Source organism: Crocuta crocuta, unplaced genomic scaffold, assembly GCF_008692635.1.
Source record: "Crocuta crocuta isolate KB4526 unplaced genomic scaffold, BGI_CrCroc_1.0 scaffold64, whole genome shotgun sequence".
NCBI lineage: Eukaryota > Metazoa > Chordata > Mammalia > Carnivora > Hyaenidae > Crocuta > Crocuta crocuta.
The window spans coordinates 1,443,326-1,470,097 of record NW_027530640.1 but is presented as its reverse complement, the minus strand read 5'-3'; the positions used below and the strand labels follow the sequence as shown (position 1 = coordinate 1,470,097).

The following is a 26,772-nucleotide window of genomic DNA, read 5'->3' as shown; positions in this document are numbered from 1 at the left end:
TCTAGTTTTTTTTTTAAATTTTTAATGTTCTATTTATTTCAGACAGAGAGAGAGAGAGACAGCATGAGCAGGGGAGGGTCAGAGAGAGAGGGAGACACAGAATCTGAAGCAGGCTCCAGGCTCTGAGCTGGGAGTCAGCACAGAGCCTGACTCAGGGCTCAAACCCACGAACTGTGAGATCATGACCTGAGCCGAAGTCGGATGCTTAACCGACTGAGCCACCCAGGCGCCCCTCTGGGCTCTCTATCCTGTTCCATTGATCCATGTATCTGTGTTTTTGTGGCACTACCACCATACTGTTTTGATTACTGTTAACTTTGTCATATAGTTTGAAATCCAGGAACAGAATACCGCCATCTGTTTTTCTTTCAGAAGATTGCTTTGGCTCTTTAGAGTCATTTGTGGTTCTATATAGATTTTAGAATTGTTTCTAAATTCTAGGGTTTTTTTTTTAAATGCCATGGATACTGTGATAGGGATTGTACTAAATCTATAGATTGTTTTGGGTAGCATGAACACTTAAACAATATTCTTCCAATCTGTGAGTATGGTAGATTGATCTTTCCCTTTCTTTTGTGTCCATAATCCTCAATTTCTCTCATCAATGTGTTACAGTTTCAGAGTACTGGTCTTTCACATTCTTGATTAAATTTATTCATAGGTTTTTTTTTTTTGATACAATTAAAAATGGAATTGTTTTCTTAATATTGCTTGTTGATGTTCACATGTAGTTGATGTGTATAGAAATGCAACCTATTTCTGTGTACTAATTTTGTACCCTGATACTTTACTGGACTCCTTTATTCCAATAGTTTTTGGATGGTGGCTTGAGGATTTTCTACATGTAGTCATGTCACCTGTAAATAATGATGGTTTTTCTTGCTTTTCAACTTTAATGCCTTTGTTTCCTGTCTGGTTGCTGTGACTAGAACTTTCAATAATATGTTGAATAAAAGTGGCAAGAGTAGTTATTCTTTTTTTTTTTTTTTTTAAGAGTAGTTATTCTTAATTTTGATCTTAAAAGGAAAGTTTGCAGCTTTTTATCATTGAGATGATGTTAGCTACTGGTTTGTCACATATGGCCTTCAGTAATTGGTGGTATGTTCCCTCCTTACCCATGATATTGAGAGGTTTTACCAAAAGTGGATGTTACATTTTGTAAAATCCTTTTTCTGTATTTATTGGGATGATCATAAAATGTTTATCCTTCATTTTGTTAATGTGGTGTATCATGTTGATTTACAGATACTGAACCATCCTTGCATGCCTGGAATAAATCCAATTTGATCATGGTGTATGATCCTTTTAATGTGTTCTTCAGTTTGGTTTGCTGATGTTTTGCTGAGGATTTTTGTATCTATGGTCATCAGGGATACTGGCCTGTAATTTCTTATTTTGTAGTAGGTTTGTCTGATTGAGGTATCAGAGTAATGCTAGCCTCATACAATAAGCTCACAAGTATTACTTCCCTTTCCTTTGTTTTTAGATAGAGATGGGATCTTTTAGTTTCTAGGTTGTTGAGATATTTTCAAAAGAGTCCAGAAAAAAAAATATTTTTTTTTTGGATTTTAACAAAATGTTTTGAAGAACACACAGTTGTTACATTATAATTGTGTATAGATGGCAAAATTTCCACTTGATCTAAAGAGGTCAGCAGATTTTCTAAAAAATCTTGTTTTCCCCCAAACCTATTAGGATGATGCTTTACTGTTTTGGAAAAGTATTGTTCTTATTTCTTTAAATACCACTTTTACCCCCTTACCTCAGCACTTCTTCATAAAGGTTATTATTTTATAGCTGCAATATATACAAAAAGTAATAGACTTCTAACCTATTCTTCATATTCTCTCCCTTATTGTTTTCTATTGTATCCTGTTAATTTTTTATCTTGCATTCTACTTTACACATGTGGGTATATATGAAAAAGTCAATATTAAATTTAATATCACCTTTCTGAATTACAATCAGGAATGGCAAGTACCTTTCATTCCTTATATTTTCGAAGCCTAGAAAATTTTCCAAGTAGGTTTGTTTCTACAAGAATTACTAAATGAAATGTACAAAGACGTTAGGTTGTTTATTTGAGATTTCTGTTTCTTAGTGTAGGCATTATTGCTATGAATTCACTCTTAGAGCTTCTTTGGCTGCATTCCATAAGTTTTTGTGTGTTGTGTTTACATTTCCATCATCTGAAGATAATTTTTATTCTCTCCTTTAATTTCCTCTGTCTGCTGTTTCCTTCTTTACTGTTCAGAGGTGGGTATAAAAGCCCCAATTATTGTATTACTGTTTATTTGTCTTAAGCTCTTTGTTTTTGCTTCATATATTTAGGGGTTCTGATATTGAGTACATAAGTATTTACATTTGTTACATCTTCTCAGTGGATTCATTTATCATATAATGCCCTTTGTCTCTTATTATAGTCATTCTTAAAGTTTATTTTGCCTGATAAATTGCCTGAAATAGAGCTTCCCTGTTTGTTTTTATTTGCTTTTGTTTATGGTTACCATTTGCTTGAAATGCCTTTTCTCATCCCTTTATTCTCAGTCCATGTCTTTTTAAGGCTAGAGTCTCTTGTAGGCAACATATCATTGGGTCTTGTTAGTTCATTTTTTTCCATAGAGCCATTCTTTGTGTTTTGGAGAATTTAATCCATTTAGGTTTAAAGTAATTATTGATAGGTAAGGACTGTTATTGCCATTTTGTTGTTTGTTTTCTGGGTGTTTTGCAGATGCATTGTTCATTGTTTCATATCCTCTCATTTTGTGTCTTGATGTCTTTTGGTACAGATATGCTTTGAACTGTGTGCAATGTAGTTTTGAAGTTACCATGAGGCTTACATAAACCATCTGAAAATTGTAACACCCTATCTTAAACTGAAGACTTAAACTTTATGCTTTTCACTCCCCCATTTTTGGTTATTGATACTATAGTTTGCATATCGTTAAATATTTGGTATCCAGTAACAGAATAGTACAGATACAGTTACTTTTACTATGTTTTAAAACTATAAGTGTAAGTGCACTATGGTACATAGTTAACATAGAAACATAGCAATTTTGATTATATATTTACTATTACCAGTGAGTTTTGTGCTATTTTCTTAGATTTTTCTGATGTTAATTGGATTCTTTTTATTTCTACTTGAAGAACTCCCATTAACATATCTGGTAAGGCAGGTGTAATGGTGATGGACTCCCTTAGCTTTTATTGATTCAGTAAAGTCTTCACCTCTCTACTGCTGACAAACAGCTTAACTGGGTTTAAAATTCTTGGTTGAGTTTTTCTTTCAATACATTGAATATATCATCCCATTCTCTCCTGGCCTGGAACATTTCTGTTGAGAGATTGAGAGTCTTTTGGGAGGTCCCTTGCATGTAACTTTCTTTTGTTTTTTTTGGTTGTTGTTGTTGTTGTTTTTATTTTTGTTTTTGCTAGCTTCAAAATTATTTATCTTTGACCTTTCACAATTTAATGATAGTGTGTCTCTTTGCAGCCCTGTTCACACTCAAACTATTTTGGGTCCTTTGGGTCTTATGTATCTGGATTTCTTATTCTCTCCTCCGGTTTTGGGAAGTTTTCCGCTGTTTTTGATTTAAATCTACTTTGTCACTTACTCTTTCTCTTCTCCATATGGAATTCCAAAGAAGTGGATATTGTTTCTTCTGATGGTGTCCTCTTAGTAGTAGGCTTGTGTAATTCGTTCCTCCCCCTGCATAATTTCAAATGTTCTCTCATCTAAATGGTGATTTCTTCTGCATGAGCAAATCTATTTCTGAAGCTCTTTATTGAATTCTTCAGTATAGTCATTATACTTTTCAGCTCTAGGAATTCTATTTGAGTTTTTGTCGATGGTTTCTCTTAGTGGAACTTCTCAGTTCCACTGAGATGTGTATGCATTGTTTTTCAAATTTCATTGAGGTGTATATGTATCCTTAGAGTTCACTAAACATTTTTAAAAGGATTATTCTGATTTTTGTTTTATTTATTTTTGAGACAGAGAGACACAGAGCACAAGTGGGAGAGGGGCAGAGAGAGAGGGAGACACAGAATCCGAAACAGGCCCCAGGCTCTGAGCTGTCAGCACAGAGCCTGACATGGGGCTCGAACTCATGAACCGTGAGATCACGACCTGAGCCAAAGTTGGATGCTCAACTGCCTGAGCCACCCAGGCGCCCCAAGATTATTCTGATTTTTGATAGCTCTCCATTTCTTTAGGGTCAGTTACTGGAGCTTTGTTTTCTTTGGTGCTTCTTGCTCTCTTATTTTTAATGATTCTGAATTCTTTATGTCGATATTTGCACTTCTCTACTTCCTCTTCTTCCTCTACTCTTCTTTGCAGATTCGATTAGGCATAGACAGTTCTTCACCCGTAAGGTCAATATGCCTGGAAATATCTGCTAGGAGGATCCTTGGGCTGGTGAGGCTTACTTTCAGGGTCTAATTTGGGTCGAGGCAACTTCCCAAGCTCTGGGCTGGGGTGGAAGGTGTGGTGTGGTTCTGAGAATGGTCGGATTGAACTGATGGTTTGATTCCTTGCCCGAGTGAAGTGGTAGGATGAGCCCCACAATTTGCCTGGGCTCTCTGGTCAGGCATAGTAGATGGCTGGGACTGATACTATACTCAGCAGCTGGGGAGACAATGAATTGGCTTCCATGCCCTGGCAGGGCAGCAGGGCAAGAGCCAGCACATGCAGCATTCATTGACTGGGAACCTGAATCAGGCAAGAGTGTACCATGTATTTCCTGGCCAAACAAGGCCACTGGTTTTGCTCTTTATAAATGTGTGAAGTCATGGGCTATCGGATGGACTACCCGTCTTTCCATGTGCTCTGGCTAGCTTCTCTGGGAAGGCAGGCCGAGGCTTTATTCAGCATTGAGGGAGGCTATGAATTAGTTTTTCTGTCAGAGCACAGTGGGAGAATCAGCTCCATGGTGGGTAAGGCTCCTTATTTATCTAGTCTTGTCTTTAACCATTCTGTGCCTCAGTTCCCTTACCTGAATAGGATCACTAGCCTTGCTCCACAGACTGTCAGCTCTGCCTTCCAGATTCTCTGTTCAAGCACTGATGTGCTACTTAGCTTTCCAGGTGTTTGAGCCCGGCTCTCTGGTGGTGGGAGTTTTTACTTAATGGTGAGTAGGGTATGAATTAGCTCCTCTGCCTGGGTCACCTGGCATGGGCTACACTCTGTGGGTGCTCAGCTCTGCCTGCCAAGCTCTCTGCACCCGTACTGCCAGGCCCTGTAGTTTCCAGGGGTTCCTGTTGGCCCTTCAGGGTCACATGGGGCTAAGAGGAGTTACGCTCAGCAGAGGGCTGGGCTGTGATTCAGTCCCCCTGGCTGAGTGGGTGCAGACCAGGATGAGTCTGAGTCTGAGTTGCCTGGTCAGACTGTGCCACATACTCAGTTCCGCAGATGAGCAAGACCACCAGTGGGGACGACTGCTTGGTGCTGCAGGTCGGAAGTGGGCTGGCCAAGATGCCAGTGCTGGTTGTTGGAACCCCCTGCTTACCTTCCCGTCGTCATCAGATTCGCTGTGGTCAAGTCCTGCAGATTCTTCCATACCACTACTACTCCTCAAGACTAGAGTAGAGGTTCCCAAGAAGCAAGCCATCATGCTGGGGGAGCTGGATTGTCCACCCGGGGATCTCTGCCCCGTGGAGGGACCAGAGGTTCAGGGAGGATCTCTCTGGGTGGTGCTGTGCCGGCCTGCTGGTGTGCGAACAGCCCAGTACGTCGCTGCTCCTCCTGCCCTTCCCGAGCAGTCCCTCGTCGTCTGTGTGGCGCAGGGGTGCGTCAGCCTCACTCCCTTGTAATTCTCTCTGTGGCATCTTGCCCTTGAGTAGTTGTTTATTGCTCTTCTTAGAGGAACAGTGAACTCAGGAACGACCTGTGCTGCTATCTCGGTGGCATCACTCTCTAAAATAACTTAGGACATTAGCAATGAGTCAGGACTGGTATCTGAGCAGTGGTTCTCAAAGTATGGCCCCTGGAGCAGGAGGACTCAAAATATTAAAATATATTTTGAAAGGTCAGTACCTTGCCTGAAGAGTAGTTAGACAATAAGAACATTTCTGATTCTAATCCTAAAAATGATACTCAGATGTGAGCCTACTGTCTGGATTGTCACATTTGGGAGAATATTCAGTTATCACAGATACAGTCTCATACCCGCAGGGAAGCTCCAAGTAGCATTTGAAACTAAAATGAAAAAGTATGCCAGGGCAAAATCTCAAGTTATTGTCTGAACTAAGTTGAATTGGACAAACCTTTGTATGATCAGCTGTGCATTCACTTGGCGAAGCAAATACACAGGATGCTTCAGAGAGGGTTTGCTAACACTCTCCACAGGACTCCCTTCTCTGTAACTCACTTGCTGGGAGGATATTCGTGAAACAGCTGATTCCCCTTCACCCCCCTCACCTATAAAAAGAAGTTTCTACTGCACTCCCTAAGCAGCAGGATGTGCATTCATCACATAACTGTGTCAGTTTCCGGTTTTCTTACTGCTTTAAATTCTTCATAGAGGTTCACATTAAGGAGAATTTCAAAGATTTCCTTTAGGTATAAATTTTTAAATCTTGATATTGGTCTTTGGTCAATTTTTCTTGCCCAAACTTCTCCTCCAGTTAATTCTGAAACAGTTTAATTACGTAGGTTCTGAATTGGTGTTTTGCTCCTCTACTGTAAACCATACTGCTTTCCTTCGGCAAACAAAACACCCAAAAGAACATTCCCTTGTCTTTTGTAAAGTATGCCCTTCCCAACCAAATCAAAACAAAAATCTCCGCCCTGAGATCACAGGCTCAGAATAGCAAATAGAGTAACAAGGTTGTCAAGGTTGTTGTGTTTTGTTTTGTTTTGTTTTGTTTTGTTTTGAAAGAAGGTATTTGTGGAGGTTAAGGGTAAATTAACTCTCTAGTCAAGAGATCTCCCCAGGAACGCAGGCCATAACTTCTTGTCCATCATCTCTATCTCCAGAATATCCTCTCCCCTTAATGAGTTCTCTGAACTTGAAATTAGCAATTCTAGTATATCTGAACGTTACCATTGCACTTGGAAGATGCGTTTTAAGTTGCTACCAGGTTAAGAATTCTGGACAGCCGGTAGCTCGTTTAGACAAAGGAATGTAGGTCCTCCTAATAAAATGTTAATATAACTAGGCATTTAAAAAAAATCACTATACAACTCAGGGAAATAAATTGAGGTATTATTTATTTATGACATAGTTACACACTTACAAAACTGTTTTGATCCAATACGTCATCCTGCATAGTATCTTAAGAACGAACATCATATTCTGGGAGTAAAAATCCAAGTTTCTAAATAATTTATATACAACCCAACATCTTTTGGGTCACAAAATATCAATTTGGCTTCAGAAGACACACATACCTGTTTCAGTTTTTTTTGTAGTTCAGGAACAAAGTAAATTCAACTACATAAAGAGTAATTTAGTTGACCCTATGTCATGAATTTGCATAATTTTTGAATACATGCATATAATATTTAAACTTACCATTACACTACCATTTGGCTATGAATTCAGTCATCTCCATTTTCTACTTCATGAATCCTTAAACTAAAAAGGAACAATGAACAGGGAAGTCGTAAAGAGACCAGCAGGGTAGGGACGAGGACTGCCTGAAGCTCTCCAACTGCAGAAGCCTGTGGCAGCACTTTGGGTCTGGGTGACCCGACAAACTTATCAAGGGGAGGCTCTTGAAGCCTCTGAGAACCTTCTGTCAACTGAGGTTACATGACTCCTCCTGTAGTTTTCCTGTTGTCTTTGACACTACGTCATTAAAACAAAGAAGTGAGTGAGCTGCGAAAATTCCCTAAGTAATTCCTGGAGCACTTCAGAAGAAAAACTATCACGACCAGAACAGCAGTGCTAAAGAGCCGTATTAAAGTCAGGTTTTCCTGAGAAGCTTGAGGGACAAAAAAGCAAAGAAAGAGCCGCTGGCCTGTGTAAAAAACGGGAACGCTGGGGCCCCTGGGAAATGAGCAGTAAGGGAAATGCACACGGGGCGGCTGGGTGACGGCGACCTGAGTATCTCGCACCAGCACTCACGAGCCGCTGGCTGCAGCTGCCGGGGCGCGAGCAACAACCTGAGTTGGTCTTCCCGCCCCGTGTGCAACAACGAAACCTAACGATGAAAAACTTAACATGAAGTTGGGAAAACGGAGCACGTACAGGCAGCCATGCTCAGATGCCTGTCAACGGCAACTGAAGGCCAAGAAATGAATCAGAGGCCGGAACCAGCTCGTGGGTTTACTTCTCCACGTGCCCGTCCCGAATCCTCCTCAACACCTGCACCACTCTAAGGAACGGAAGGCTCAGCAAACTGGCGGCTGGCGGGAAGATCACCTGGCCTCAGCCAGGCCGCAGGAGAACGGAGTCATTTCAGGACCATGGGAAACCTGTCATCTGAGGGATGTCCCTTCTGGTGTTTCTCTGAAAACAGCCCTTAAAAATATAAAATATTTGAGACTTGGTAAAATAAAAAGAAGACTGACATTCCTTAGGATCTCTAAAATTCCCTGTGACAGTAGGGAAAGGGGCACAAATACTGTACAGGCTTCCTTCATCCCTACTTGTGTGCTGTTCTCAGGCCAAGGCCATGACAAGACAGATAGGTGAGAGTAGCTTTTCAAAAATACAGAAAAAAAGTACATGGTAGAGAAAAGCTCTTTTTTATTAACAAGATGGAGGAAACACGGATAAACTTCCACAAAGAGTAATACCAGGAGAGACAGACAAGTATTCGATCCTATTATGTCACAGCAACTGGTTACAGGTCTTTTCTTTCTCTCATTACTTTTAATGACAAGTCTGAATTTCACCAAACCATAGCTGTGAAATTAATGCTTCTCATCCTCAGGTAAAAAATAACACAAATGAATTAAGTTCTCAAAATAATACAAAGAAACCAGTACATGCAAGGACAGTGCAGGGTAAGAGTTCTGACACACTTTGGAAGATTGTGCTAATTCTGGTCCATCTAAAGAATTGTACAGACGAGTAAATAAAAATTAAATAACACTTATGTAAGAAACTATCTTCAAAAAGTTATATGAACTTGCATATATAGAGTCCAAAAGTAGAAGACAAACTATTTAAATTTTGATTTATATAAATTCAAAAACAGTAAAATATATTATTTGGGGGAAAAAGAAGCTTTCACTACATATAAACACAATGGACTAGATAAAACAGACGGATATTAAATAGTCTCTTTGAAAACTTCGATAAAGAGTAAAGGCAGAATGGCACCAAGTTAGAAAAGCGGTGTTTAAGGCAAACTAAATATTAAGTAACATTAATTAAAATAAGAGGCATACAATTCCATAAATAACAAGGTAATTCCTCTGAACAATTTCTCTACTACATCTGAGAAAATCTGAGTGGAAGGAGAAATCATGGCTGACATCAGAGTTTACTTGGAAATACTGAATACTATTATATGAAAATAACCCAAATGCTTCCAATTTAAAATATACATGGATCACGTGCCACTAGCTGTCACAGCCACGGCAAGCAAAACCGATCACTCCAACATTTCAGAGTATAAATCTGTAAAATGCCAAAACTTACTTAGAAATAAATCCTTTTTATTTTAGACTATGTATGTATGTACATGATAACAGAAACAAAATTATCAATTTCATCATTTTGGCCCAGGGAAAAACTAAGCACAGAAACGCGCACCATCTCCCGGCAAAAAGGTGTCTGAGGGTCCACTGGGAGCACAAGGCTCAGCGTCTGACCTGAGACCACCTGCACACACAAGCGCCAAAAACTAACAAGAAAGAGATTAATCTTGAAATCAAAGAAACAATGACGTTCTTTAACCACTCATGTCTTCTTAAACAAGGAAAAAAATCAAGTACGTATCGTTACGTTAAACGTAGTAGGCACATGGATTTGCACCTTATAAATTTGGTATATCAAAGTGTCCTATAAAAATATTTATAGATTTTTTTCAAGAACTGTGACACACGAAATGACAATCACAGAAAGGATCTGTTTCTTTTCATCTACTGGAATGGCCCCCTGCCTTTCTAGAAAAGAACCACCACACCCCACAAGCAAACTATCAAGACTGCTGTGTTCCCTGAAGCTGTCCATCTAGGGGAGGTGTAAGGTCTAAATACCGCCACGCCCCAAGCGAAGGAGTCGCCGGTGCCCCGGGAGAGCGCTGGCTCACACAGTCCTGGGGGGCAGGCGCTGTCTGTACATGCCCGCAAGGGCTTTGGCTGCACTGTAGATCATCTGTCGCCGAGACATGCCGGTGAACGTCCTGTGCCAGTCAGTCCGGGTGACGTTGACTAAGCTCTTTTCCAGGACTTCACCCACCGTCACCAAAAGGCCTGACCATCTCAGATGGTAGTCTTGGGGAGTAAGACTTTGAGCCTGTGGGAAGAGGAAATTTATAGGATTCATAATGCATTTTAAAAACAATTGGACCTGGCTATAAGAGACATCCCAAAGTCTCTCAGGTTACTTATAACATAGATGACGACAAACCCTGAGAAGCTGTGCGAGCCACGACAGGAAGTGGCAAGGCTGCGGAAGAATCTGCCACAATGCTGCCCAGGACTCCTGTGTTTACTGGAGTAAAGTAAAGCTCATTCTCTTATTCAGATGTCATCTTAGTCTTAATCGAACGACTCTGTCTAACAGGGCTCAGTGTTCAAGGGTTTAGGTTTCAGAGCCAGTCAGTGTTGCTCCAGGTTAAGAAGCTGAGAGGTGAGAGTGTGCCTTCCCGCCCTTTTCCAGGCGCTCCCTCAGCAGTGGGCTCTTCAGAACCTTTCTATCATCTGCAATTTTCACTTATGTGTTTCACCGACACAGTGTCTAGTCCATGCGATGCCTAGGTTCTGATGTCTTATCAGCAGGTCTGAGTTTTGCTTTGATGTGTCAGTGCCCTCACCTTCCTAATCCTGATTAGCTAACAAGTTATCACTCTGGTGGTTATTTCTAGCAAAGACACTTCAGTTCTACTGAAATCCTTTTTTCTCCTTCAGTAGGTTTTGAACTGTTGTGACTTGATGAGCTATTGCTTTGAAGCATCAGGCTGTTTCCGGGATAAACCTATCGTGGCTAGGCTAGAGTATGTGCGATACTGGGATTTACAGTAAAAAGTATGTACATGCTTGATAGCTGAACAACGCAGGGGTTAGGGACAGTGACCACCTGTGGTGCAGTTGAAAACCCACATATTACTTGTGATTCCCCAAAAACGTCACCCCTAAATAGCCTACCCCTGGTGTTACAGGATCAACCGAGACTGACCAATCAATCGTGCCTATGGAATGAGCTCCATAAAAACCCAGAAGGACAAGGCTGGGAGAGCTTCCAGGCTGGTGCACATGTGGAGATCTAAGAAGAGGGGCGGGCTAGGAGAGGGCATGACAGCTCTGCACCCCTTCCTGGTACCTTGTCCTCTGCATCTCATCCAACTGGTTGTCCCTGACGTGTATCCTTTCGTAAGAGGCAAGCCATCTAGCAAGTCAGCAGGGTTCCTGAGAAGGACGGGGTTGTGAAAACCAATGTGTAGCAGGGGGGTCAGAAGCATAGGTCATAACCTGGACTTTGCCCTGGTGTGTGAGGTCAGGGAGGGGGCAGTCTTATAGGATGAGTCCTTACCCTACAGGATCTGAAACAACCTCCAGGAAGAGAGTGTCGGAATTGAGCTGCAATGTATGATACCAGCTGGTATCCGAGAATTGCCTGGTGGTGTAGACAGACCCCTCCCACACACTAGCAGTGGGTATGAAACCTACATAGTAGGTGTCAGAAGGAGTATTTGGGTGAACAGCCGTGGATGGTGGAAACACGTAGCCTGCCAAAAACACAGATGAAAAATGAAGGAGGAAGCCCCTCTGGTTGCTGGGTGGCCACGTGGTCACCGCCTGTATGGAGCAGCATCTGGGATGTACTCAGTTACTAAAGGTCAAGTTACCAATGAAAATTAGAGATGGATCCAACCCCTGGGAAGCTGATTTACTGGAAACCCAAAGAAATGCAAACCAAGAACAGAAAGGCAAAACAGTCCCTTGGTGGCTGTTATCTACTACAGCCACCCTCTAAGTAAAAAGAAAATGCTGAGTCTAGCCTTGATGCTGGACCCAACTCCCTATGTCTGTCTTCACACTTTTGCCACTAGCCTCAACGTCCCCCTCCAAGGTACAGGTTGTACACGGACAACACAGCCTGAGACCTCTGGTCACTAATGAGGTGGTCAATGGAGAGGGAGGACACATCCCTCGTCCCCTTTGCTGGAAACACAAAAACTTGTGCACATGATAGGTGAAAATGGCCAAGAGCGGAGGAGAGAGGTTTCAAGACCCTGGAGCTGCACTACCAGGCCTACCGAAGCCGTAAGGAGAGCTACAATTAGAAAGTCAAAATGCAAAAGCTGAAAGGGTTATGGAAGCTGAATTGTTTAAGCAAGTTTTATGTAAAGCTGTCTCCTTGATGTTATGTGCAAATGGTGATCATGTCTGTTTGGGGAATAGGTGCCCCACCTAACCTGTCAATGAGGTTAAAATAGAGTCTACAGTTAGGGTCATGAAAGTACAGATTAAAGTACAAATGTGAAAGGAAAGAGGTTTGAAGACGCTTTACGTGAAGTGGGTTTTTTTTTTTAACTGATTGCATTTTGGGGATGGACACTGTAATCTCCCTGGCGAGGGCTTCCCCAGCCTAGTGACGGGATGTAAACTCGCCCTTCAGGTATCACTAATTGACCCTGCTGTACAGTACCCAGTAGGGCTAAGCCCACACGCTGTGAGGCACAAGCTGTGAGCTGGCACGGACACTCTGTGCCACAGCCCGATTTGGAGCTCAGACTGAGGCTTACAGCAAAAACCAGAGTGCCATTCAGCGCCAGCTCCTGGGACTCTGGAGCAGAGGGTTTCCATCTGAGGGGCATTTACTACCTTGCCACCAGACCCTATTAGTTAAAGCTGCTGCATTCACTGAAGGACACAGAGTGACTGTGAAATGTGAAATGTGCAGAACATCTAGGAGAGGTTGCAGAATGCCTTAGTAAGACAGCAGTGCCCAGGACAGACCCCTAAGAGGGAAATGATTTACATACAGGATCATGATGCCCAGGGAGACCGTCTTGACCAGGGCCCCTCTTTTCCTCTAGGACTCATTTTGGAGCCATGGGAAAAGCTGTGAGAACCAAATACCATGTCGACCGCGCCCTATGAACAACTCTCAACTGAAGAGCAAAGAGCCAGCTGCTGGGTTTGCGGAGGGCAGTTCCACAGGTGAGCGGACCACAGACTATCTGGAAGGCCGTCGCTCTGATGAAGAAGGTGAAAACCAATCAACTCTATGGGCTGAAATGCACATTATTTTCTCAGTGTCATAGGGGATTTTACCAGTGTTTTTTTTCCTGTTTCGGATTTTACTGACTCAGGGCCGTGGCCAACGGTCTGACCATGTGGCCGGGCAGGAAGGCACAGTGGATATGTGATCTATTAAAAGGATGCGTGTGTGGGGCACAGCCCTATGGGAAGCACTCTGGGAATCTGAAGGGTGCAGTGAAGTAGGACATGATCCCATCAGAACTTCCTTCCAGGTCTAGAAGGTGAGTGGGATGAACAAGCAGATATCCCTGCTTTAGATGGCTCCCTGGGTCCACAAAATGAGTGGGTAAGTACAGAGGCAGGCTGAGTCTAGACACGGTCCTGCATTCTGAGGCGTAAAATGCCAATACGAACTGCCTCCCCCCTCCCCCCCCAGGGAGAAAGCATGCAAATAGTTATGCAGCACTTTCCCTGCTGGGAAGACCATAAACAGAGGACAAGGGAGACAGATGGTGACAGCTCTGGAGGCTACAAATGGGCCTTGCCAGGAATGACACTGACTCTGGACTGAGCTTTCCTCCTCAGGGGTAGGTGCACATGCTCAGACACGATAACAGAGCACGAGCAGAAGGGACTGCACCACTGTGGACAGCTGAGCACCGTCTCTACAGAGCAAGGGACACACCTGAAAGCCCGTGTCCAGCAATGGACGTGACAGAGAGAAATCTCCTCCTTAGAGAACTAGTTTGATGCAGAATCAAATGGGCAACGGAAACAGAGGGTGTCTGAAAAGGTGTGGATGCAGGCATGAAGGTTCGGGCTGACGTGAGTGGGATGACACAGATGAACGGCTGTTTTCCTGTGGACCTGGGGCAGGGGGCAGACGAGGATGATGGTCTGACCCTGCAATTCTGGCAAAGACAGGGCAACGCTGGTATAGTGACTTTTTCGTTCTTCCTCAGACCACTTCCACTTTTCATCCCCGTCTGATGTTGCAAATACAGAGTGGAAACAGGGAGGACTCCTAAGCAAGAAAACGCTAGGTACGCTTTTAAACTTAACGTTACAAAGTCCCTAAGGGCCTACGTGGCAGGATGTGCCTGCATGGTCTGTGGCAAAGCTGGGGACAGTGAGTGTAACTACACGCACAGGGGGTAGTGACAGCCCACCATAGGCATGTGTCCCTTTGTTGTACCACGCTTTGCCGATACTGCAGTTTTCACAAATGGAAGGTGTGTGGCCACGGTGAACAAGTGTATTGGTGCCATTTTAACAACAGCATTTTTCATTTTGTGGCCTAACTAGGTAATTCTCACTATGTTTCAAGCTTTTTCATTATTTGTTAGTGATCTGTGATCAATACCTAAAACTTGCTCGATGCCCAAATGAATTTTTTAGCAATAATATATATTTTTAATTGAGGTATAAATGTTTTTTAAACATAATGCTATTACACATTCAGCAGTATAGCGTAAACATAACTTCCATGTGCACTGAAAAACCAAAAAGCACACGTGACACACTTTATCGCAGTGATCTGGAAGCAAACCCACAAGATCTCTGGACTTCTGTAACCTCACCTTGTCCGAATACAAGTGGACTGAGTGCGGATGTACTAGCTGCTTCCAATGCATGCCAGCAGAGGCTAAAACTAATGTCCCTGGACCAAGGGAGAAAAGTGAGTATAAAATGGAAAACAGGATAAATGGTAGCTATGGATAAAGGAACGAATTAATGGGTTGTACAAGGAGGGAAGCCAAACGTTATGCTAACCCCCCAAACGATGCCAGGGCAAGAGATAACAGGGGCTGTGAGCTCCCTTCTAGGGCAGGTCTGGAAGGGTAAAGCTACCACACCTGGTTTAGGAAGCCAACAGAACAGAAGGATGCAAACCCGAGTGGCCTCTCCCTGTGCTCCTAACATCCTTGTAATTTTTTTTTTTTTTACTTTATTTCTGAGAGAGAGAGAGAATCTGAAGCAGGCTCCAGGCTCTGAGCTGTCAGCACAGAGACTGACACAGGGCTCAAACCCACAAACCATGGGATCATGACCTGAGCCGAAGTCAGACGCTTAACTGACTAAGCCATCCAGGTGCCCCTGTAATTTCTTAAGGATAGAGAACCATAAAGATGTCTTTTGTTAATGAGGTGATATTTTTTTGAAAGTCCAAACCTGCGGACTTTGTAACATGCCTATGAAACACAGTCTCCATAAAACCCCCAAAGGATGGGGTTGAAGAACTTCTGACTCAACATGACAGAGCTGGAAAAGTGGAGGGTTCAGACGGCAGGGAACCTCTGTCCCCTGCCCCATTCCTTGTCCTGCTCATCTCTTCCATCTAGCCATTCTGGAGTTACATCCTTTTATAATAAATTCATAAAGGAGTAAGTGGGTTTCCTGAGTTCTAGAAACCTTTTAGAAAAGATGAACAAACTAAAAAGGAAGATAAAGACAAAAGACATGATAGTAATAAGGGAACCAAAATGGTAGATAAAGGGAAAAGTAAATGAAAAGTGCATCTAAAACCAGAACTGGTAACTCGTTTTCCTCCTATTAACAGTGAGCACAGCACAATCATAAAAACAAGAGAGGAAAACAGTGATTAAGGCTGTGAAGTATTATCTTTTCAAAGACGGGGGAAAACAAGGAAGAAGGTACTCAAACAACCTGAAACAAACTGGAAACTGGAAAGCTTAAAAAGGGAAAGAATTAATCAAAATCAAAAATGTATATCCAGTGAAAAATCTAACAAAAGCTTTTACTGTGAACAGACAGTATTTCAAGTTTCTCTGAAGTATAATGACAAAGGAGAAAACTAACCTGTTGTACAAATTCCAAAGGCACTGGTGTGGCCTGGGTAAATGTTTCTAGATGAATGCCGTGGGCGGGATCTTCAACTATCAAGCAGCCAATGTCAAACCACCTAGGATGGGATGGAGGAAGATTAAGTTGTTGATGTGCCCAAAAAAGTTAAGGTGAATAGACAAAACCAACCCAAAAAACTATTATTCAGAGAAAACATGACCAGAGTTGAAATGTTTTTCTAATCAATTTTGAAGAAAACAATCCATAAGAATACATAAAATTACCTATTACCTTAATTCCAAGAGGAGGCAGGACAAAAACGAGAAATAACGACAACAAAGAAAAAATAACTGGAAAGTATCCATGTCAAGTTTCTTATACTGCTACGACTGAGGCAAAAGAATGGGGACGGGAGTATTCATATCAGCAACAGACAGTTATTCACTTGAATGTGCAAATACATTACCTGATGAGTAACATTTTTAAAATGTCACTTGCTAAAATAGGAGAAATTTTACATTACCTTCTCTATTGTTAATACGTAGCTGACTTGAAAAGTTAATAGCAAATTAAATAAGCTCATTCAGAGGAAATACCAAATCTCCTCCTCCTCCTTGATAATCAGTCTTTGAAAACATTCATGAAATCAAGAAAACTCTCTTCTATTTAAAGTTACTCATAAATTATAAGAACACATTTTATAATTGCCTTAAGTCATCTGTAACACCACCAGCATTTTAGATAACTAGAATTATGCAACCACCAGATGCCATGAAATCATAAGCCTGAATAACAAGAGGATAGATAGAGCATATATATATAATATATATATGCTATTTTTTAAAATATGTAGATCTAATAAAGTGTGATGAAACAGAAAACGAATTAGATAACTTCTATTTACATATTCAAAGAAACAGAATGGAATGTCTGTAGCATTCATATCCTAAAATTTGGTTTCAAAATAACATTAAATTACGCTATTTAGTTTATTTCGTATACTAATTAGTAACTTGGAGACTCACGGAAGGTAAAAAGTTCCTTCTGTGATGCTGGTGAAGGTGCGATAAAAGAACTGCAAGGTCCTCTTTGTCACCTAAAATTCCATCATGCTTTTGACCACGTCAACAGGGACATCCTGTTCTCTTCAATTCCGCTAAAACTGCCACCACTGTCACAGCCTTGGAAACCCCTTCCATTTCTTTCAAGAGTGCCGCTGGCCAGAGAAACACTGGGTCCTCCTCTCCTAAATACTGTCCTTCAACTCCAAGGACACTCCCCACCCCACATTCAGGGCCAAACACTGAGGGCCCTTTCCATCCCTTCCTTACCCTCTCCAGGGAGCTGCCGAAGTAACACAGGCTTGACCAATCTCCTGTGGCTGCCACCTTGATTAAAAAAGAGCTCAAGAAGAGCTGTGAATGGTTCCAAGACACTTGAATACCATTTACCAGCAAAAATCTCAAAATGGAATGTGGGAACTGGCACTTTGTATTTTACAAAGACAGACCATCTACCACCACCAGTCAATTCACACCAAAGACATTTTAATACATTATACAACCCAACATTTTGCAACTTTACAGGTTAATCTCTGAATAAGGACAGTTCATGCTTACACAGGCTTTTGTCCAGGTATGGTACACATCATGTTAGGTTTCCTCACATAACATGAACTGATGTAAAATTCACCAGAGAAGTCAGTCCACACTGGCTCTACTCTTTGTTAGGGCTAAACGCATTTGGGCTGTTGATCAGCTGTGCATTTATTTCATACAGGACCATGGCAGACAGAAAGCACGAACTGTGAAGTGGTTTGCAATCCTCGGTTTGCTCTCTATTCACATGTTCTTCCTCTCTGCTCCTCTGCACTTCCCTATCACAGCCTTTCCATCGCCTCCTCTTTAATCCACACTACAAACCAACAACAGATTTCCTAATACGACAGTTTTTCAGTGAACAACATGGACATGAGGCTCAAACTTGCTAACTACGGTATCATGACCTGAACTGAAGTCGGACACCGAAGTCGGCAACATGGGTTGCCATGACCCTCTAATGCAGTCAAAATCTCACTTCTGACTCTCCAAAAACATATAATAGCCTCCTGTTGACCAAAAGTCAGTCAATAACAGTACATTAATACAAGTTTTATTAGGTTTTACACAAACCACCTACTATATTCTTGCAATCAAGTGAGCTAGAGGAAAAAAAACATTAAGAAAATCATCAGGAAGAGGGGTGCCTCGGTGGCTCAGTTACATGTCCGACTTCGGTTCAGGTCATGATACCATAGTTTGCAAGTTTGAGCCTCATGTCTCTGCCCCTCCCCTGCTTGTGCTCTCTCTCTCTCAAAAATAAACAATTAGTAGGAAGAGAAAAATACATTTATAGTACTGCGTTCTATCAGAGAAAAATCTGTATAAGCAGATTTGTGTGGTTCCAATTTATGTGTTTCAAGAGACAGCTGTTTTTTCTATCCCCTAATCTTCCTCAATGCTCCTGTACTGGTCAGAAGGTAACTGGTAGGAAAAATGCCACAGCTAGCTATGATCTAGGTATGTTAAAGAGCTCTAAATGCCTCTATCTAGCTAAGCTAAAGAGCTCTAAAAGCCAGGAGGACAAAATGGAATAACATTCTGGATGGGAAAAGCTTTCAGAGTGAGGTGAAGACTAAGTCCCCAGCATCTTTCAAGAACTGGGGAAGTTGTTTGTTAGAATTTTTTCTGGGGTTGGAGGTGCTCAGGAAGACCACTGTTTATGTTCTCCCGCCACTGTGACAATGCAGACAAGCTGGCCTGCCACCTCAGTGAGGCCTGACCCCTAGGACACACACACACACCAGCTTAAGCCATCTCACCAGGGAGGTGTCAGCATGGTATACACCGAGACATTCCAAGGCTCCAAACACATCTACACAGGCCACGCCTTCAAGACTGAGAGAGGTTAGGTGTTTACCTAAATTGGAAACTCATATGCTTTGAACAAGAAAAAAACTTAACAAAAAAAACCCTAAACAGAATTATACAATCTAACAGATAAAGATTCAAAGTACTGGTCCTAAAAATGCTCACTGGACTGGAGAAGAGTGCATAAACTCTGAAAACATAAAAGAGAACTAATCAGAGTTGAATATAATAATTGAAACGACAAACAGACTAGAAAGAAGAACAGAGCGGTGATCTGGAAGAGAGGGTATCATAAAGCAAAGAGGCTAAAGAGCAGAAAGAAAAAGAAATGAAGATGAGTAAAACGGATCTCTGGGATAATGTTAAGCATACTAACACCCCTGTTGTAGGGGTTCCAGAAGAGAGAAAGGAGCAAAAAACCCTTACCTGTGGAAAGAAGAAGATATTGAAGTCCAAGAATCATAGCCCAAAATAAGATGAACCCAAGGAGGTCCATGTCAAGAAACATAAATGTCAAAAATTAAAGACAGAAAATACTAAAGACATCAAGAGGTAAGAAACTAGTTACACACAAGGGAAACCCCCTAAAGCTCTCAGATTTCTCAACACAAACTTGCAGAAAAGAAGGAAGTGGCATGATATAATCCAAGTGGAAGAAGAAAAAAAGCCTATAATCACAAATATTCTACCTGGCAAGGGTAACAGTCACCACTAAAAGAGATAAGTAGGTTAACTGCCGCTAAACCAGGCTTGTAAGAAATTTCAAAAGGCCTTTTCTAAGAAGAAAAGCAAAGGCCACAGATAGAGGTAAAACTAAAAAGAAAAAAAATTTACAGGTAAAAGCACACACACAGTAAAGTGAGTATATCAATCACTTAGACAGCTATTGCAAAGGTTAAAAGGCTAAAGTAATAAATCAATTATAATTACAATAATTAAGGGATTTATAAAAAGATGTAAAATAAGACATATAAAGAAAGGGTGAAGGGATAAGATGCGGTTTTTCTGAATGTGTGTAAGAGATCATTAACAGACTGCTATATACTTAAGATGTTTGTTATACAGAAATCTCATGGTAACCACAAACCCAAAACTTCTAAAAGATAAAAAAATAAAGCTACACCTAACATTACAGAAAGTCATCAGTCACAATGAAAGAACAAGAGACACAACACATAAAATAACGTCTAAATGCTTTAATCAAAAGATACAGGGTGACTGTATAAAAAACAAGACTCATCTATATGTGGCCTAAAGGAGATTCAATTCACACCTAAAGACACATACAGACTTTTAAGTGAAGGGATGGAAAAAAATAATGCACACAAATGGACGTGAAAGGACCCCCAAAAAACTGGAGGAATAATACATCAAACCAGACTTTAAAACAGACTGTACCGAGAGACAAAGAAGGACATTACAGGATAATAAAGGGATCAATCGAACGAGAAACTATAATGGTAAATATAGATGAACCCAATAATGGAATATCTAAGGCAAAATTAGCAGATACAGAGGAAGAAATTGACAGTAAAACAGTAACATTAAAGAACTTTTCCACCCCACTTGTATCAACGGATAGATGGCCCAGATAGAAAATCAGTAACGAAATGGTGGCTTTCAACAAGACATCACACCAGACGGGCTTAACCGTTCTACATAGAACATTCCTTCCAAAACGAGGTGAAGACATTCTTTTCAAGAACACATGGAATGTTCTCTAGGGTCACTTACAAATACCTCAAAAATGATAAAATAGTTAGGAACATATTTAACCAAGGTGAAAAATGTCTACTCTGAAAACTGTGTAACACTGCTAAAATAAAAACGTCCATAGTATCCAAGGCAATCAACAGACTCAATGCAATCTCTATCAAAATTGCCATGGCATTTTTCACAGAAATTGAACAAGAACCTAAACAGACAAAGCAATTCTGAGAAAGGAGCAGCATCACACGCCCCAATTTCAAACTGTATTTCAAATAATATACATTACCAAGCTACATTCATCCAAACAGTATGGTACTGACATAATCAGACACAGAGCAATCCAACAAAAGAGAGAGCTGATGAATAAACCTACACACACACAGTCAATTAATTTACAACAAAAGAGCCAAGAATATACAATGGGGAAAGGGGAGTCTGTATGATAAAAGGTGTTGTGGAAACTGAACTACTTACACCATACACAAAAACTAACTCAAATGGATTTAAGACTTGAATTTAAGAACTAAAGCCATAAAACTCCTAGAAGACAAGAGGGAGTTAGCTGCTTGACAGCAGTCCTGGGGGTGATTTTTTAGATTAGACACCAAAAGCAAAACTCATTAAGTGGGACTACACCAAACTAAAAAGGTTCTACGGAGCAAAGGAAACCATCAACAAAATGAAAAGACAACCTACTGAATGGGAAAATTCCTTTACAAATCGTCTATCTCACAAGGTGTTAACATCCAAATATATTAAAAATTGATTAAAAAATGGGCAGAGGCTCTAAATAGTTTTCTAAAGACCTGCAGATGGCCAACACATACATGAGAAGATGTTCAACATCACTCATCATCAGGAAGATGCAGATCAAAACCACGATGAGCTGTCCTCTTAAACCCGTTAGTATGGCTATTATCAAAAGTCAAAAAAAAAAATCAAGAGTTGGCAAAGATGTGGAGAAAAAGCCCTTGAAGAGAATGTAAATTGGTGCACTATGGAAAACAATATGGAGGCTCCTGAAAAAATTAAATAAAGCCTATGATCCAGCAATTCCCCTTCTGAGTATTTATCTGAGGGAAATGAAAACTAACTTGAAGTCATATGCACCCTCCACCAATGTTCACTGCAGCAGCATTCACCACGACATGGAGGCAACCTAAGCATCGGTCAATGGAAGAATGAACAAAGAAATTATGGTATACACATACACACACACTTCAGCCATGAACAAAGAAGGAAATCTTGCCATTTACAAGAACATGAATGGATCGTGAATGCATTATGCTAAAGGAAAGAAGTCCTCGAGAACAAATAATGTATGATCTCACTTATACACGGGAAACAAACCCAACTCACAGATGGAAAGAACAGACTGATGGTTGGCATAGGGTGGTGGTTAAGATGGGTGAAGGGGATTAAGAGTTATAAAATTGCAGTCATAAGTCATGGGGATAAAATATATAGCACGGTGGCTATAGTTAATACTGTACGGTATATCTGAAAAATGCCAAGAGAGTAGATTGTGAAAGTTCTCATTATAGGAAAAAAATTTTTTCATTATGTTAAAAAAAAAAAAAAAAGCCTCTTACTTGTCAGGCAGCAATTCTGCGATGAAGTTTTCTACTGACACAGCAGTCTGTTTTTCATGGATCACTCCAGTTCGACGCAAACTATCTATCCGTTCCTGGGCTCCCTGAATGACAACGGCGCAGGTTAGAAGCCACTTCAAATTATTCAGTATTACATATACTAATTCATGGTTACATAATATGTACATTTATACCAAACACACCTATACACCCATGGTATATATTTAAACAATACGGAAGAATGAAGAGTCCAATTGTGTAAAGTTTACAGAGCACTTTCCATATGCCCTATTAATTTGGCTGTTACTATAAAACGGATTATTTTTACATTAATGCTCTCACTGGTTATTACCGATATGATGAAACTGTGTGCTGCTTCTTAATGTTGATCTGTCAAGAGGATATCTTACTGATAAATCTTATTTTAGTCCTAGTAGTTTTTATTCAATTTGCTCTTGAGTTATCTAGGTAGGCAATCCTATCAACAGTAAATGCTTTTTCCTCTTATTTCCTTTAAATATAGCCTTAAAATATGCACCAAAATGACAGTTGGCTGATATATTTTTAACTGGAAACATATATATTGCACCAAGATTTATTCAGGAAAATTACTATCATTTATGCAGCAAAACTGCGGGGCTGACAATGCTACATGGATAACTGAAAACCATCAATACATATCTTATGGTAGAAAACTACAAGTTTTCAGTAAGATTGCTGTTTACCTACTTTCATCTGAATTACTTCATAAACAGTGATCATAAGGAAAGTGTCAGCAAGTATTTAAAAAACTGGACAAATGTGTTCTATTTCTTAATAAAACTTGCCATGGATAATACATTAACCTATTTTTACTAAGGACAGCGGAGCTAAGTAGTAAGTAAGAAAAAGTGGTCCATTCTTATCAAATGATAATTTAAAAGCTAGGGCACTTCTAGAGACAACAGAAATAAGGTGACAACTGCATGAAAATGGGTAAATCAATTTAAGACATTAGCTTATAAAGATGAAGGATGAAAGAAGGTGTAAACAAAACTGTAGTAGTATCAGGACTATATTTTTGCTTCCTCTCTCTCCAGTACCACACAGTGTCTATCCCAAAGGTCATTCAGGGAAAATGAACTGCATGAAAAACAACGGCCTTCCTAAAAATGTTTATAACTTATACTAAGAATCTTAATAGTGTAAATTTTCTGGTAACTTTGAATGAGGAGGCACCTACTGAATTTGAAAGAACATCTAAGATCTAAAGAGACTTCATAAGGAAAACAAAGAGGGGGTTCTATGTGGCTCTCTTCTCCCCTGACATTAAGTGTGGCATCTTCTGGAGTCACAGATACAGACACTTTAAGCAGAGCCCCTACCCATGTTTTAAGAACACATTTTAACTTCATTTTCAGAAGTATAAGGAATCAAGAATTAGGTACTTTGGAGGCCACAATGAAGTAATGATCTTGAATGAAAGTACTACACAAAAAGGCCACCTGAGCTTATTCTGTACTCTTAACAGTTTATACTAAGCAATTTTGTTTAATCAAAACTCCATACCTCTTCACAAATGCATGTGGATTTATCTGTATCTGCTGAATACAGGTTATAAAACAGTGGTCATAATAACTATGATTGGCTTTTCCATAAAATTAATGTTTGGCATACACATTTCAGAAGCTTCCTAATTTTAATTATGGCAGGTTTATTTCCTTAAACAATCTCACATGCTTAAAGGCAAAGTTGGGTTTAGTTCAGAAAAGACATTCAATTGGGGCGCCTGGGTGGCTTAGTCGGTTAAGCGTCCGACTTTGGCTTAGGTCATGATCTCGTGGTTCGTGGGTTCGAGCCCCGTGTCGGGCTCTGTGCTGACTGCCAGCTCAGAGCCTGGAGCCTGTTTCAGAGTCTGTGACTCCCTCTCTCTCTGACTCTCCCCTGCTCATGCTGTCTCTCTCTCTCTCTCCCTCCTAGAAATAAATAAAACATTAAAAAAGACATTCAATTAAAAATCTGATGAGTTAAAAAAAATCCGTGTTGAATTTTTAATATTCTAGGATTCTACATTACTTTTCTTCTCATTAGCCCCCTCTACTGTTTGTGGGGGAAAAAACAGCTGATAAATTTATGAAGAATTTTCCTATGTATCAGTTTCTGTGAATTTTGATTTTTAAGCTTTTATTAAATATTATGGAAAAGAAGCCTATATGTCTGAATTTGAAGGACAAAAACCAACCTAAAAATGAATCTGTCAAACACTAATAAAATCACAACATCTTGAGCTATTAATATTCTCTAAAAGATGAGGTTTTTCTTGCAGAAAATAATCTCCATCAGCCTTTCAAGAACAGCACCTAATGATTTTAAATATCTTCTTTTTCGTTTATTATTCTGAGAGAGAGAGAGAGAGAGAGAGGGCATGAGCAGGGAAGGGGCACAAAGAGGGACCCAGAGAATCCCAAGCAGGCTCTACACTGTCATCACAGAGCCCAATGCAGGGCTTGAACTCACACACTGTGAAATCACAACCTGAGCCAAAAACACAAGTCGGCCGCTTAACCGATGGAAACACCCAGGCACCCCAGTTTTAAATATCTTCCATGTAATAATATTTGACATAACAAAATGTTTGACTCATGTTTTAAAAACCATAAAAATTTGAGTTATAGTCCAAATATCACATGGTGATTTGTCATAAAATAATTAATGACCTATCAGCTGACAACGGTGTCTGGTCTTTTTTTAGTTTTGACAAGAACAAAAAAATTTTACCTCGTCATTATGTCATTAGTATTCCCAACATTGGACACGGTATTTTGAACCGTCCCTTCCAACGACACTCAGAGGAGTATTTTATGTTCTGGGGCAATGTACCATATGAACATTTGTGGGGAGGAGGTAGGTCTCACTTCCCAGAGGGAAAGAACAGAGGTTCTATCTGGGAAGACAGGAAAGGAGAACAAGTTGCCTCAATGCCAGGTATATAATTAGGCAGAAAATGTTTAGGCAAGAGAACATGTGGAGGCTGAAGAAGTGAGTTCCTTAAAGCTCTCAGGGTTTCCTGAGACCCTGAAAAACCTTTGTGTCTCATCAGAGGAACTTCTAGACCAGTCTGAAGACCACTGTGTGACTGTAGAAGTATAATCAAGATATGGTGATGGGTGGGAGGCAGCCAGAGTGCTCTTAAGTGAAAAATCTCTTCTCATGAAATCGATAGGATGTTAAACCAAAATTGAAAGCAGATCCCCAAATGAAAATATCTTCTGTATCAGACTGCTTACTTGAAGAAATAAATTAATAATTTAAAAAACAAACCCTAGCATTTTTAGTTCTGATGTTTGGGGTTTAGACATTTTTAAAAAATGTTTTTTAATATTTATTTTTGAGAAAGAGAATAAGAGTGAGTGAGGGAGGGGCAGAGAGAGAAGGAGACACAGAAACCAAAGAAGGCTCCAGGCTCTGAGCATGGAGCCTGATGTGGGACTTAAACTCACACACCACGAAATCATGACTTGAACCAAAGCCAACGCTTAGAGGTCGGGCACTTAACTGACTGAGCCACCCAGGTGCCCCTAGACATCTTGATAAAACTGCTATTCACTTTAAAGAACACCAAGCACTACTTTAAGACTTTGCATCTGTGAACCAAACCAAAATTCCTTCCTGTTCCTGAGGAACGTGGGGAAACATTCCAAAACACAAATACAAAACAAAATGATGCAGTGTATCAGAAGGTGCTGAGAACCACAGGAAAGAAAACAGAAGAGTAATGGCGATTAGGGTGCATCAGCACAGGATGCAGGACTAAACAAGGCAGGCCTCACTGTGCAGGCAAGATTTGCGTGAAGACTTAAAAAAGGTTCAGAGAGCCCACCAAGAACATGCTGGAGGGAAGAATGTACCAGACAGAGAAAAGACCTAGTGAAAAGGCCCCACAAAGAGGAGCAGGAAAGGCAAGTACAAAGAGCTGCAAGGAAGCCACTGCGACTGGCATGAGTGAGCGAGGGGAAGACCAGGAATTGCAGCAGCGAGAGAACAAAAGGCCATGTCAGCCCAACTGTGTGAGGCCACGGAAGAAGCCACTTAAGTAACGTGGGTTTACAATGAGCGAAATATAAAGTGTTGAAAAGGGGAGTGACGTGCTCTCACCTGCTCTCACCTATGATATGAAAGGATTATCTGGCCACTCTGCTGAGAAGGACCTAGAGGGCTACAGGGGCATTACCCTAGCAGGGTAACCCCAACAGCTAGATGGCCTAGTCAGAGACGAGGCACTGCAGCGGCAGGAGGGATGTGAGCAGCCAGATGCTGGACACATTGTGAAGGCAGGACAAACAAGACTTCTTGATAAACTGCGCATGGGCACAGACAGAAGGGGGACTCCAAGGTTTCTCACTTGGGAAAATGGAAGGACGGTGCTGCCATCGATCCTAGAGAAGGAGAA

At 40.8% G+C, this 26,772-nt stretch overlaps 1 protein-coding gene and 1 long non-coding RNA gene across 2 annotated transcripts in view; one reads left to right on the top strand and one right to left on the bottom strand.

Moving 5' to 3' along the window:
* The first annotated feature begins 483 nt into the window (after positions 1-483).
* LOC144235166 (uncharacterized) lies at positions 484-14,999 on the top strand. Its single transcript, XR_013336159.1, has 4 exons — positions 484-541; positions 13,162-13,285; positions 14,290-14,370; positions 14,861-14,999. It is a non-coding gene; the product is annotated as an uncharacterized LOC144235166 (long non-coding RNA).
* Positions 7,193-26,772, bottom strand: part of PRRC1 (proline rich coiled-coil 1) — a 37,594-nt gene continuing 18,014 nt past the window's right edge. Inside the window, exons 8-10 of the mRNA XM_077768578.1 lie at positions 22,344-22,447; positions 16,148-16,250; positions 7,193-10,415 (exon numbers count right to left, since the gene is read on the bottom strand). Coding sequence (XP_077624704.1) covers positions 10,206-10,415; positions 16,148-16,250; positions 22,344-22,447 — 417 coding nt within the window. The 3' untranslated portion in view covers positions 7,193-10,205. The remainder of the gene's footprint in view (positions 10,416-16,147; positions 16,251-22,343; positions 22,448-26,772) is intronic.